The sequence below is a fragment of the Alosa pseudoharengus genome, unplaced genomic scaffold, assembly GCF_046254945.1.
Source record: "Alosa pseudoharengus isolate Yale_2024_CS ecotype anadromous, Long Island Sound unplaced genomic scaffold, YU_APseudo_1.1 YU_APseudo_1.1_scf_1, whole genome shotgun sequence".
Lineage (NCBI taxonomy): Eukaryota > Metazoa > Chordata > Actinopteri > Clupeiformes > Clupeidae > Alosa > Alosa pseudoharengus.
The window spans coordinates 27934212-27947304 of NW_027468564.1; the positions used below are offsets into that span (position 1 = coordinate 27934212).

A 13093-nucleotide genomic window follows, 5' to 3' on the forward strand; every position below is an offset into this window, starting at 1 on the left:
TTTGTTTTAGGAGTTCAGTTACCTGGACATGTCTCTTCCACTTCAAGCAATTTCAGAGCTGACAACGGGGGCCTTATCAGTACTCCACGACTTGCACAGTGCAATATTAATGGGCCTGTCACATTCACCACCGTGATGGGCAACAATCAAGATGGTAAGGACATGCTATTATGCCTCTTAATAAGTGTACTTATCATGGTTGAAATTAAGGAATATTTTCATAGTGAGTTATTCTGTCTATGACTGTCTTGATTAATCAGTTGTACTATATTAGTTGTTTGGTCTTTAAAATGTGCTTCAGTGAAAAGTAAAGCCTGGGCTTCAGATATGTTCACTGAATACCAGTCTTTTCACTTTGATTTTAAATGTATTAATCTCTTGAAGGGCCCTCTCACTCTGGAGGGATGATGAATGGTGGAGTGCCTGTGCCACAGCAAAAATGGGGTAATGAATCTAATGTCAGTTGTTTCACCAGTGATGTATAACAGCAGTACACACACTCGTCCACACTATTGGCGCTTACATAATTACTTTGTTCCAAATTACAGGCTGAAACAGTTTAATGTTTTTTCCATTGTCCCTGGGCAACACTTAGAGCAGAAATAATGATGTAAACAAGCCCACATATGATGGAATAGTTCTCAGATTGGTCACAACTGATAGCTAAAGCCATTCTGAAACACTTTAAAGCAGCACTTTAATTATTTTTTTGCCAAAATATTCGTCATTTTGATGGTAAACAAAAAAAAGACAATTGTTCACCTAGCATGGCTAGCAGCACCCCACAGGCAGAGAACCAGCCTTGCAATTTGGCTAGACATTTCTCAAGAATGGTGAAACACTACCTTTTCAGTAGATATAGCTTTTTGGAGACCTGTGGCTAGTTGCTCAGCTTCAATGCACCATGTCCAGTGGAAAAAGGCTCAAGCCATGAGAAGTACTGTATTTTCTGGACTATAAGTTGCTCCTGAGTATAAGCAACTCAATTGAAAAATGCCTCATGAAGAGGAAAACAACATATATAAGTCGCACCAGACTATAAGTCGCATTTCTTTAGAAAATTATTTCACAAAATCCAAGACCAAGAACAGACAGAAATCAAGCATTTTGGGCGATATGGAGGCACAAGCCGGCAGCAGAGCAAAATGCTCGGCAGGCTACCTCTGAGACAGCACGAAAGCACGGATTTAAAATAACATTTTGAGTTGCGTGTCCAGAGTCCCGACAAAAGCCTTTTGTACGGTGTTCTTTTTAGGACATCCTCAGACTCAGGTGTCAGACTCAGAAAAACATCTGTCATCTTCAGACAAAACTGCCTCAGCGTCAGAAAAACCTATGTCATCCTCAGATAAAACTGCTTCTAACCAAACCGCCTCAGCAAAACATCTCTAAGGAGTCAGGTCTCAGAAAAAACGCTGTCAGAAAAAGTGGAGTCAGGTCTCAGAAAAAATGCTGTCAGAAAAAGTGGAGTCAGATCTCAGAAAAAACGCTGTCAGAAAAAGTGGAGTCAGATCTCAGAAAAAACGCTGTCAGAAAAAGTGGAGTCAGGTCTCAGAAAATCAGGTCTCAGAAAAAACGCTATCAGACAAAAAAGTCTCAAATGAAAAGTTATTGCGTGGAAAGAAGAAGACGACGGATACAGAGCGGTGAGTTTAATATTATGCTTAATACATTTATTCTGTCACTGGCATGTTATATTTGGTGCTTGGTTAGATGTAGAAATTATAAGTAAAGGTAGAAAGTGATCCAATGGTATACACATTGTAGGAAATCGATGTATGTAACTTAGCTAACCTCACTTCGCTAGTAACATTAGCAGCTGCTGTAAGGCACATACCGGAGTATGCTACGTACTACATACAGCAAAATAATTTGTTTTTTGTAGGACTACGGTACGTACAATGAGCTAGGGAAAAGTGGGTTAAACATTTTTCCACCACAAAAGTCCAGAACGACACCTGGACCATTATTTCTTACTTTTGCTAACCGTTTCCCAGTTGTACACTACCTACCAGTAAGAAACCTGCAATCATCATCACTGGGAATGTTCCCATTATTCCCAGACCCCCATAAAGACAAATGTGCTATGCCATGATGTAATACCATATAATACCATTATGATAATACCATTACATGAAATAGCAGGTAGTAACAACACGGCATATTTCTCTAAATAAGTTAAGATAACATCTCATATCAAATTAATTCAACAACGCTGCAGTTATTGTCCCCTGGGGATTACATTTCAAGTACCTGTCTATCTTTATGTCTGTCTATTATTGTTGTGCAACGACAATGACAACTGCTAACGTTTTGTAATGGTATTATATGGTATTACATCATGGCACATTTGTCTTTATGGGGGTTTGGGAATAATGATGTGATGATAATGATGCAGGTTTCTTACTGGTAGGTAGTGTACAACTGAGAAACGGTTAGCAAAAGTAAGAAATAATGGTCCAGGTGTCATTCTGGACTTTTGTGGTGGAAAAATGTTTAACCCACTCTTTCCTAGCTCATTGTACGTACCGTAGTCCTACGAAAAACAAATAATTTTGCTGTATGTAGTACGTAGCATACTCCGGTATGTGCCTTACAGCAGCTGCTAATGTTACTAGCGAAGTGAGGTTAGCTAAGTTACATACATCGATTTCCTACAATGTGTATACCATTGGATCACTTTCTACCTTTACTTATAATTTCTACATCTAACCAAGCACCAAATATAACATGCCAGGGACAGAATAAATGTATTAAACATAATATTAAACTCACCGTTCTGTATCCGTCGTCGTCTTCTTTCCACGCAATAACTTTTCATTTGAGACTTTTTTGTCTGATAGCGTTTTTTCTGAGACCTGATTTTCTGAGACCTGACTCCACTTTTTCTGACAGCGTTTTTTCTGAGATCTGACTCCACTTTTTCTGACAGCATTTTTTCTGAGACCTGACTCCACTTTTTCTGACAGCGTTTTTTCTGAGATCTGACTCCACTTTTTCTGACAGCATTTTTTCTGAGACCTGACTCCACTTTTTCTGACAGCGTTTTTTCTGAGACCTGACTCCTTAGAGATGTTTTGCTGAGGCGGTTTGGTTAGAAGCAGTTTTATCTGAGGATGACAGAGGTTTATCTTACGCTGAGGCAGTTTTGTCTGAAGATGACAGATGTTTTTCTGAGTCTGACACCTGAGTCTGAGGATGTCCTAAAATGAACACCGTACTTTCGGAACGCTAAAATGTCCTGGTTTACACCAACTACTATTCAAGTGTGGTCTTATTATAGCCCGATCATTAACTAAACCAATGTAGAAAGACTATAGCCTCAAGCGTCGGCGTATGATTTCGATAATGTGTGTGCGCGAGTGTCGGTCTGCAGCCAACCTTACAGTGTATTTATGTAAACATTATTGCAATGCGTCCTCATATCTGTCTCGTTTTAACGGTTAGGACAATGCTGAAGAATAAGACATCATTTTTGGCTGTGGCTGAGTTTTGTTTTCAAATGTTTTCATGCATGTCTGGATAACGGGTGAGGAATGGACCCGCTGTTTATTGCCAGACAAGGCATCCGCTTTCATTCATTCATTGAACGTGCGCTGTAATGGAAACCGTACTGCATAATCCTACAGTAGCCTAAATTGAGTTATTTTTTTTTTTTTAATTATGCATGATTTAAGTTTTTATTAAATTTGTAGGCTGGAATGCCTCGGCGCAACAATTGTGTTTAAATGTAGGCTAGTACTGCTTCAGCCTCTGGCAACCGACTGGTGAGGGCGACATGTTGGAGACCCAGTGTACAACGACATTTCATTGCCAACAGTATTAAACTAACCAACAGTATAGAATATTAAGAAGAGCTCTTTTATTTCATTGAGTTAAATCAATACAATGTAGGCAATTATTACCCTGTCTTGTAGGCTATTTTGGGGCCAGCCTTTATTTATAAATAGAATCCCGGCCCATAAATTTGAGGATTTACGCACGTGTTTTAGGCATAGTGCAAGCCCTAATCTCTGTGCAGAACTTGTTCATTTACATAACAATATTTAATACATTTTCCCAGTGGTGACACCCGTGAACCCCCTCTAGCTGTTAGGCTTAAAGGGGTGGTTCAGGATTTTGGACATAGGACCTCATTTCCAAGTAAGCAAGTGTGATATTTATCAGTGGAGACCGTTTTCAACACGTTTCATCCAGTCCTTCTAATTGCAGAGTTCGCAGGTGCTAGGCTAGCGCAAGTCAACAGTATGTGTTAGCCTGCCACTAAAAACAGTCTTACCCACTCCAAAGTACACCCGAGGCAAATAAATTATAATGCCAGACTATCGATGTAAATGTCTGTGTTGATAGTTTTATTTCTAACATTATTCTATCCTTGCATTTCAACGATCGCATTACATTTTGAGGGACTAGTTTCTTAGCAGCGGCGGAATTATACTTGCTCCGGTTAGTAGTACTGCGCCGAAAAGTAAACGGTAAAGCACACTCCAATAGGGATACCTAGTAGTAGCCTTGGTAATATCAGTCCGCCGCTGAGTTGCTTAAATGACTACTACCAACTTCAGGGAACAAAGCATAACTATTGCAACGCGATGCGAGGGTAGTTGTATTTCTTACACTATTCTATCAACACAGACATCGATTGTCTGGAATTTGCCTCGGGTGTACTTTGGAGTGGTTAAGACTGTTTTTAGTGGCAGGCTAACACATACCGTTGACTTGCGCTAGCCTAGCACCTGCGAACTCTGCAATTAGAAGGACTGGATGAAACGTGTTGAAAACGGTCTCCACTGATAAATATCACACTTGCTTACTTGGAAATGAGGTCCTATGTCCAAAATCCTGAACCACCCCTTTAAGTATGAAAAAATGTCTAACTTGTAGTTCACCAAGCTCCAGATCTTATTCCACAAGCCTAGAGCGCTTTCTCGCAGCTGTAGATGGTAATGTTTTATGTAGGGTTCATGTCTATTCATACTGACTAACATTTACTAAAACATGTTAAATTATATATACTAGTGCAGTGCCCGTTCAAACATGCCATTCCTGAAGAAAACCCGTAGCCCTATTACATGCCCACAGGTATGCCTGCTTTAAAAATAGGATGATGGGGAAACATCATTCCAGCTAAGCATTCAATACTGAATATTATATATAATATATTAGCATATAATTAATGTGGCCTCTAATAAATGTGTAATAAATTTAGGCATAGCTGCATGTGACATTTCTACAGATCAGAATGACATAAGCCTAACAACTGTTTTGAGTTAAGGCTAAATGTGTATTAAGCTTACTGAATAACTTCCTAATACTGAAGACAAACCATTTTTTTTTTGGAATGATGCACCATTGTTTGAAATTTGCAAAGATGTGACTCGAAAACAGTCTTTAGCATAAGTGACGTCGCTCAGTCTGCCACTTCTAGCTATATGTGGCATTAGCCTATCACTCGTTTCAATTTGGGACCTTGCAGTCGGAATTGTCGTTTGTTTAGTCAGTCTCAAGTCCAAAGTAGCCTGGGCTATTCGAAGCGTCAGTTTATTGCACATACTTTTTTTTTGAGTGGTCACTACTACATACCCGTGTGTGTTGTACAGTTATGGGGGACCAAAGAAACATACAGTTTAAGCTATGTACTTCCCACAACTTTAATATTCGACAACATATCATGAATGGTACCTCAAATAGGTGCTATTTTAGATAGATTGCTGACAGGTCAGTCTTGGTGAATGTCTGTTAACAAATTCTTGCCGTCATCGTGAAGCGTGTATCTCGCAGTTATGGAAATATCATGCAATATGCCATTTTTTGTAGTTAGAACAATACGTGTTCCCAATTAGATCATGTTTGTATCGTGTAACATGTTATTTTACCGTGGGTTAGGGTACCACACATCCAAATAAGTGCCCTTCATGACCCACAGGCCGTCAGTCTCCATAGGTTAACATGGCAAAACTCAAAAAGCTTGCCAGACCTCCCGTGCCTAGTTACAGGTTGCTAAACCACGATTGGCCTTTTCGTGGCGTTTTTTTTTCAGGCGTGGCTTAGCGAAGGGTCAGTTAGTACATGAGAATTGAATAGCCCAGTTTAGCACATTAGTAAAACAGGTTAGCACAGCCCAAACCAATATCTGTCGTGCTTTTGGTCCACCCTATTGTTGCAGTTTTTTATTCAAAATGCATTCAATCCCCTTGATTAGCTTTATTTAAGCATACAAAGGAAGGCTTGACAAGTAATTTATATCATGCAGGTTTATTTGTGCATACAAAGAAAAGGCTCAACAGATATCATGTTGATTTTGGCGGAAACAACATGTATGTCATGTTACAATGTGTACGGAAATGTAAGCACATGCAAGTTGTCCCGCAATGTAAACAAACTGCTCTAGATTTTATCTGATTTGATTATATATGAGCCGCAACCACTTCCTCCAGGCAGACACAGTGTTGTTTTGTTCCGAAACAGAGTGTGATTGCCGCTTTCATATATTCCCAATCAAACTGATTGAAAAACTCCTCAACTCATTAAATTACATGAATATTATATGAATTTGGCAATGTAGTTATATATTTCCTTGCTTATTTGTTATTCATTTATTTATCCTGTCTCAAACAGATGCAGATATGGATTCCACACGTGAAAGAATTTCAAAAGTCCTGAAGGAGAAAATGAAAAGAAAAGCACAATATATCATGGAGGGCAATGAACCTAGACAGAATAAGAAGCTCTTAAACCAAATCTACACAAAAGTCTACATCACTGAAGGAGAGACTAGGGTAGTTAATGAGCATGAAATCATCCAGATAGATTCCACTGCCAAGATGCAATCAACACAGGGTAAAGAACTTGAATGCAACAATCTTTTCCAGCAAGAGAGAGATATCAGGACTGTGTTAACCAAAGGAAACGCAGGGATAGGGAAAACAGTTTGTGTGCATAAGTTTATTCTTGACTGGGTGGAGGGAAAAGCCAATCACAATATCAAGCTCATCTTTTTCCTACCATTTCGGGAGCTCAGTTTACTTACAAGAGAATTTAGTTTTCATGAACTTCTTGTTGAGTTCCATCGAGAGCTTGAGAGTCTTAACAATCCAGATATCTACGACAGCAAGAAAGCTCTCTTCATCCTCGATGGCCTGGATGAAAGCAGATTTCGTTTGGACTTTTCCAAGAAGATGGTAGCAAATATGCAAGTGTCAACCACAGTGGATGTTCTAATCACAAGCCTCATTAAAGGGAAGCTGCTCGAGTCTGCTCTCCTTTGGATCACCTCACGGCCAGCCGCTGTCACCCAGGCCCTCTTTACACACATTGACCTGGTTACAGAAGTCAGAGGTTTCAATGATCCACAGAAGGAGGAGTATTTCCAGAAGAGGATCAGCGACCCTGACCTTGCCGACCGCATAATCGTACACATCAAATCATGTCGGGTCCTCTATATCATGTGCCACATCCCTCTGTTTTGTTGGATTGCTGCAACCGTCTTTCAGAACATGTTTGATTATGGTGACTACAAAGAAATTCCCAAGACGCTTACCAGTATGTATTGCCACTTCTTGCTCATTCAGACTGACAGAACTCACCAGAGGAATCATGGTGAAAATCAATGGAGCAGACAGAAACTTCTAGAGGGTAACATGGACGTAATTTTGAAAGTTGCTCAGCTAGCATTTAGACAGCTTGACAAGGCCAGACTCATTTTTAGTGAAGAGGACCTTGCACATTGTGGAATTGAGGCAAATGATTCCCTTGTCTCTGAGATGTGCACACAGATTTTGAAGGTGGAACCCATCTGTTATGTGAACACCTTCCAAGAGAAGCTCTACTGCTTTGTACATCTGAGCATCCAGGAGTTCCTTGCGGCATTTTATACATTTCACTGCTATTTAAGCAAGAACCTGGAACCTGTGAAATGCTTTCTGGCTCAGAGGAAGAAAGCTGTGCCTGAGCATTTGACTATGGATGACTTCATGAAAATGGCAGTCAACAAAGCACTGGACAGTAAAAATGGACAGTTTGACCTGTTTGTTAGGTTTCTTCATGGCTTTGCACTGGAGGCTAATCAAAAATTGTTAAGTGGTATCCTGCCCCTTGTTGAGTCCAATCAAGAGACCATAGGAAGAATCATCAGCAACCTCAAGAAAGTACAGAGGAAAAATATATCAGCAGAACGTTGTATGAATCTTTTCCACTGCCTGAGTGAAATGAATGATTGCTCAGTTCATGAGGAAGTCCAGGGATTTCTGAATTCAGAGAAAGGTTCTGTTAAAACATTGTCACTGGCACATTGCTCTGCACTAGCCTACATGCTTCAGCTCTCTGATGATGTTCATGAAGAGTTTGAACTGAGAAAGTTCAACACATCTGATGAAGGCCGCAAGAGGCTGGTTCCAGCTGTGAAAAGCTGTTCTAGGGCTTTGTGAGTCATTAAATATACTGTATAAATTAGAGGTGGACTGATGTAGAATTTTAGGCCGATAATGATAATTTATTGGTTTGTTGTGGCAGATACGATAACATACGGAAAAAAATGTCAAAAGTGAATTGGGGACAGCGTTTAAAGCATAATTCCGGTATTTAGCACTTTGAGTCCCTTTTCTGGTTTCTGGTTGTTTTAAGACATGTTTGTGCTTGCCCGTAGGCTGCCACTCTGAAGTAGTCAAAGGCGAGTCAGAAAAGTAGAAACAGGACTCATCGTCAAAATTTCGGTGTCCACCACTCTAGTTCATTCAAAACAAACCAGAAAAGGGACTCAAAGTGCTAAATACCGGAATTATCCTTTAATAAGCATCATTTAATTTTAGTAATGTTACCTACCACCAGTGATGGACAGAACTCATAATAGTCCTCAATGGTACAGCAGTCAACAGAATAGCAGTAGCCTAGGCCTATGTATGGCCCCTTTAAGTGAACCTGATGTCAGGGAATTGCGAGTGAGTGGCCAGCGACAGTGTATGAATCGTTTTCATATCTATGGAGTAAACGCTCAACGCAGATAAACGGTTAAGCTGAGGAAAAGCTATAGTGACCAAATGAGAGTCTGTGAGGGAAACTTATGTTTAGCTTCAACTGCGGGTAACTGAATAAGGCTGCAACTCCTCGGACTGTATCTTGTGTCCGTCTACTCTGTTGCGCACAACCTGCTGCAGCAGAAGTGGGGTTAGGTCCCAAGAGGGGTTAGGTCCCAAAGCCCCAAAGGTTTTAATAACTTATAATGATGACCTGTATAACTGAAGCAGGAATGGTTAGCATATTTCTCTGTAATAATACAAAACCCAAGCGAACAAAATGCAAATATAATACTAAAATACAACTTAGAACTAATTATCTACTCGTCCCACTGAAGAGTTTGATAATTTGTTTCCCCGACTAGCGCAGGAAAGTGCAAACACACCAGCAAAAGACGGCTCTAGGTAGGCCGAGCTCTGCTCTGCTTAGGTTAAATGGAGGATCATTCACAAGAGGATTTTGGGCTGCACAGATTCAACCCAGATCCACAGATCTTGTTAGAATGGTGAAATACATCCACACTGCTGATATTATGTTGAGGAAGTATTGCCAGCCAAGCTCAAATAGCTCAGTGTAGCCAGGTGGGCCTTACGTACACCTAGTTGGGAAATGAGGGCTTTAAAAAATATTGGTGCAAATTATCAGCCGGAATTCTGTTATTGGAAACGATGATGATGATATTTTAAAACATTTCACTTACTGGCCAATACTATATAGGCTGCCGCTATATTGTGCATCCCTAATATAAATATATAGCTTTACATGGAAAAAAAGACAATTTTTTTTTTTTTTTTGTTCTCTTTTATTAGTATTTATTAATTTCAAAAAAAGTGTATGCAAATTATTGAAATTCAACACTTCTTTTGCATTACAACAGGCTTGCTGGCTGTAAACTCACAGGGAACTCCTGTGAAATTGTGGCTTCAGCATTACAGTGTGCTAACTCACAACTGAAAGTGTTGGACCTGAGTGACAACGATCTTCAGGATTCTGGGGTGAAAATCCTTTGTTCTGGACTGAAAAGTACAAACTGTAAACTGGAGACATTAAGGTAAGAAATGAGCAACACCTCCTTTAGAGCAAGTCTGACATTGCCAGAGTGGTAATCGGGTAGGATCATAAACGTTAGTCAGTTATTCATTAACTGGGAACCATCTTTAAAGTGACAGTGCTGTAGAATGGGAAAAGTGCATACAGTCCGACACACAGAGGGGCTCAGTCTCTTACAGTGGGCATCGCTTTCAAATGACCACTTCAGTCGCGCATTACGAGGCGTGAAGCTGCGTGAAGCTTTAGTACCACTTTCAGCCACTGTGCGTCGCTCTGCCACTGTACATCGCTCTGCCTGCCGCCCCTTCTGAAAAAGCAGGAGGCTACCATTAAACATAATTGTTGCCGAGAGTAATCCCAGCCTACGAATTCAATAACAAAATAAATCATGCATAATTAAACTACCTCGATTTAGGCTACTTGGGTATGGCTTAAGGCTTGACTACACGGTGGTAACGAAAATCGAAATCGAAATTTGCTGTCTACATTATTGTCAGTGTTGGGGGTAACGCAGCTACGCAAATTAAAACAGTGGTGTGATAATTGAGCCAGTAGAGAAATAACTGTTCAGAATTAATCTGTAGTCTTGGGTAGGCTTCTGCAGAAAACAATGTTGGCGATTTAATACTATCTAGCGACATTTTTAACAGGCTACGCTATAAAGGCTTAGACAACTATGACCTCGTTTTGGTTTCGTAAATTAATTTGCCCTACTTCTTGACTGTAATGTAGTCAATTGACTGCTTGACATGTCATTTTTATTTTTCTGTACAATAAACAAATACATCTGCTTTATGCCGTAGAATTACGCACTTGGCCAGCCTATAGAATGGTCACATTTTGGAGAGAATAGAGAATGTACGCACGCAAGAATCTGTAGGCTATTTGTGGCTGGTTACCAGCAAACAATGTTTAATGCATTAACTCAAGACGTCAAACGTTTTCTAAACAATACAAACAGAAAGGATGCAGCAGGCAGCAAATGTAGAAGAGTCATTTCCAGTGGAAGAACAAAATGCTGAATGAAGCCCAAAGATATGAAGGCATATCTGGCAAGTTGTTATTTTTTGAAGACGTAAATGGTTGGGCTATAGGCCTAGTTTGCAAGAAGGAGACATAAAGCGTGAGCATGCCACACTATCCACAGCTGTGGTAGCGGGGGGTAGGAGGATTATTGTTAGCGCAGGATTTATATAAAATTCTTCAACAGAAGGCCTGCTTCGAATGCAGGCTTGCCCAAAAAAAAGGCCTGTGGTTTGCGCAGCCTACAGTAAGTAGGTCTTAGTGAGTTAGGAGTCCTCTCGACTTCTTTTAAGCTGTCTCAGAGGTGGAAAGTTGCGTTCGTTGGGGGCAGGGCCGGATTAACAATTCAGAGACCCACTGGAACAAATGTCTGATGGCCCCCCCAGCCAACGTGAATCGGGCGGTCAGTTAATAGGCCTATATCGTGAAGATTTGTATTGCCATTTAAGCCTCACCAAGTAGCCCGTTTGTTTACAACTAACATTACATTTAATTAAACTGCTTATAGGCTATGCCGAAATAGTTTCAACATTTTGAATATCAGTGTCGGGTGAATTAGGAAATGTTCTCAAAGTAGCCTTATGGCTGAAAGCTGCTTTGGATCCCCCCCTATCAAGCAATAACCATACAAAAAGTTAAAAACAGATGACATGATGCGCGTCACTGACATAATGCGCAAATAATATAGCCTAGATATTCCAATATATTCGAATACATGTGTTTATTTTAGAGGGGATATTCAAACGTCATTTTTGAGCAATTTTGACAGCCCTAGTCCACTGTAGGCTACGCCAATCGTCTATTAACACCTTCCACCTAACCCCGGTGAGTGGGGGTCGCTATAATGCGTGTGAAATAGCACCATTGAGTAGCCTATGCGAAATAGCCTTAAAATTGTTCTGGTGCCTTCTGGTTTCTCCACCTGCTGGTTTCCTTGCGCGTGCATTCGCTGCAGCAGTTGTCAGACATTTACAAACAAGTTGTTTTAGGCAGTTTGAAGTCGCTTTTCATACGCCATGAGCGCTCGGCTACATTACAGCCACTCGGACAAAAGACATGTAAAAAAATATATGTTTTGAAAACTAGCATTAAACTGGATTCGATCCCGCAAAAGCAACACACGCGTGACTCTCCAGCCTGATTCCCTAGTCTTTGAGCCAACTAATGTTACGCGATAACTATTGTAGGCTACCATCAATTAATAATGTAGGCAACACCCAGGTAACATGTTGTCCAGGCTATCTGAAACAAGTGGTTGCCCTTCATCTACAACAACTGGTTACCTTCGGCTGCTACAGTCGTCAGTGCACTGTGCACAGTAGGCCTATGCTACTCTTTGTGGTTGATCAACTAAAAATAAAAGATGTATTTGATTATGACGTTATTGTAGGCCTAGTAAACCTAAATTCTGAGAAATGAAATGGTACGAGAAACGATTTACATAGCGCACCAAACCGCAATGTCTTCAAGGGTTGAATGAAGGGAGTTTGCAAAAATTAGCGTATTTTTCAAGTCAATAAACATTCTTAATTTTCGAATGTCTTTGTCAGGGAACATCTGACTTTTCAAAACCATAGGCTTGGTAGTCGCTCAGACAAGGAGTTATAAGATAAAGGCAATACCATTTGTGTCACCTAATGCAGTTCAGTGAATTAGCAAGATACCATCATAAAGCACCTGTGCGCGTGCTCTCTCTCCCCTGCGCATAAAGCTGTCTGCGTGTTGTAGGCTAGATTTGCGTGAGTTCTTTCTATCTGCTTTACTTTTGTGAGTCGCAACCACCTAGGCTATGTTATAGACGTGCTATGAGGTACCAGTGTTTAGCTTGTTCACAAAACAATAAGCTTTGTCAGACTACTTTTAAAATGATATTCAGGGCTATATACATTTTAAACATTCGGGGCTGAAGACCCGACAAAGCCTTGCGTTAATTCTTCAGGTGGGAAGTGTCAGGAATTTTCATACGAGAGACGCTCTCATTGGTGGTTAGTATATGGAGTAGGGGATT

General features: G+C 40.4%; 1 protein-coding gene across 4 annotated transcripts in view; it reads left to right on the top strand.

Moving 5' to 3' along the window:
- The window catches only part of LOC143124391 (NACHT, LRR and PYD domains-containing protein 3-like), a 44356-nt gene that overhangs the window by 24196 nt on the left and 7067 nt on the right, over positions 1-13093 (top strand). For all 4 annotated transcript variants that reach the window (XM_076285873.1, XM_076285892.1, XM_076285884.1 and 1 more), the window contains 4 exons: positions 11-154; positions 385-444; positions 6619-8422; positions 9890-10063. In XM_076285873.1, coding sequence (XP_076141988.1) covers positions 11-154; positions 385-444; positions 6619-8422; positions 9890-10063 — 2182 coding nt within the window. The remainder of the gene's footprint in view (positions 1-10; positions 155-384; positions 445-6618; positions 8423-9889; positions 10064-13093) is intronic.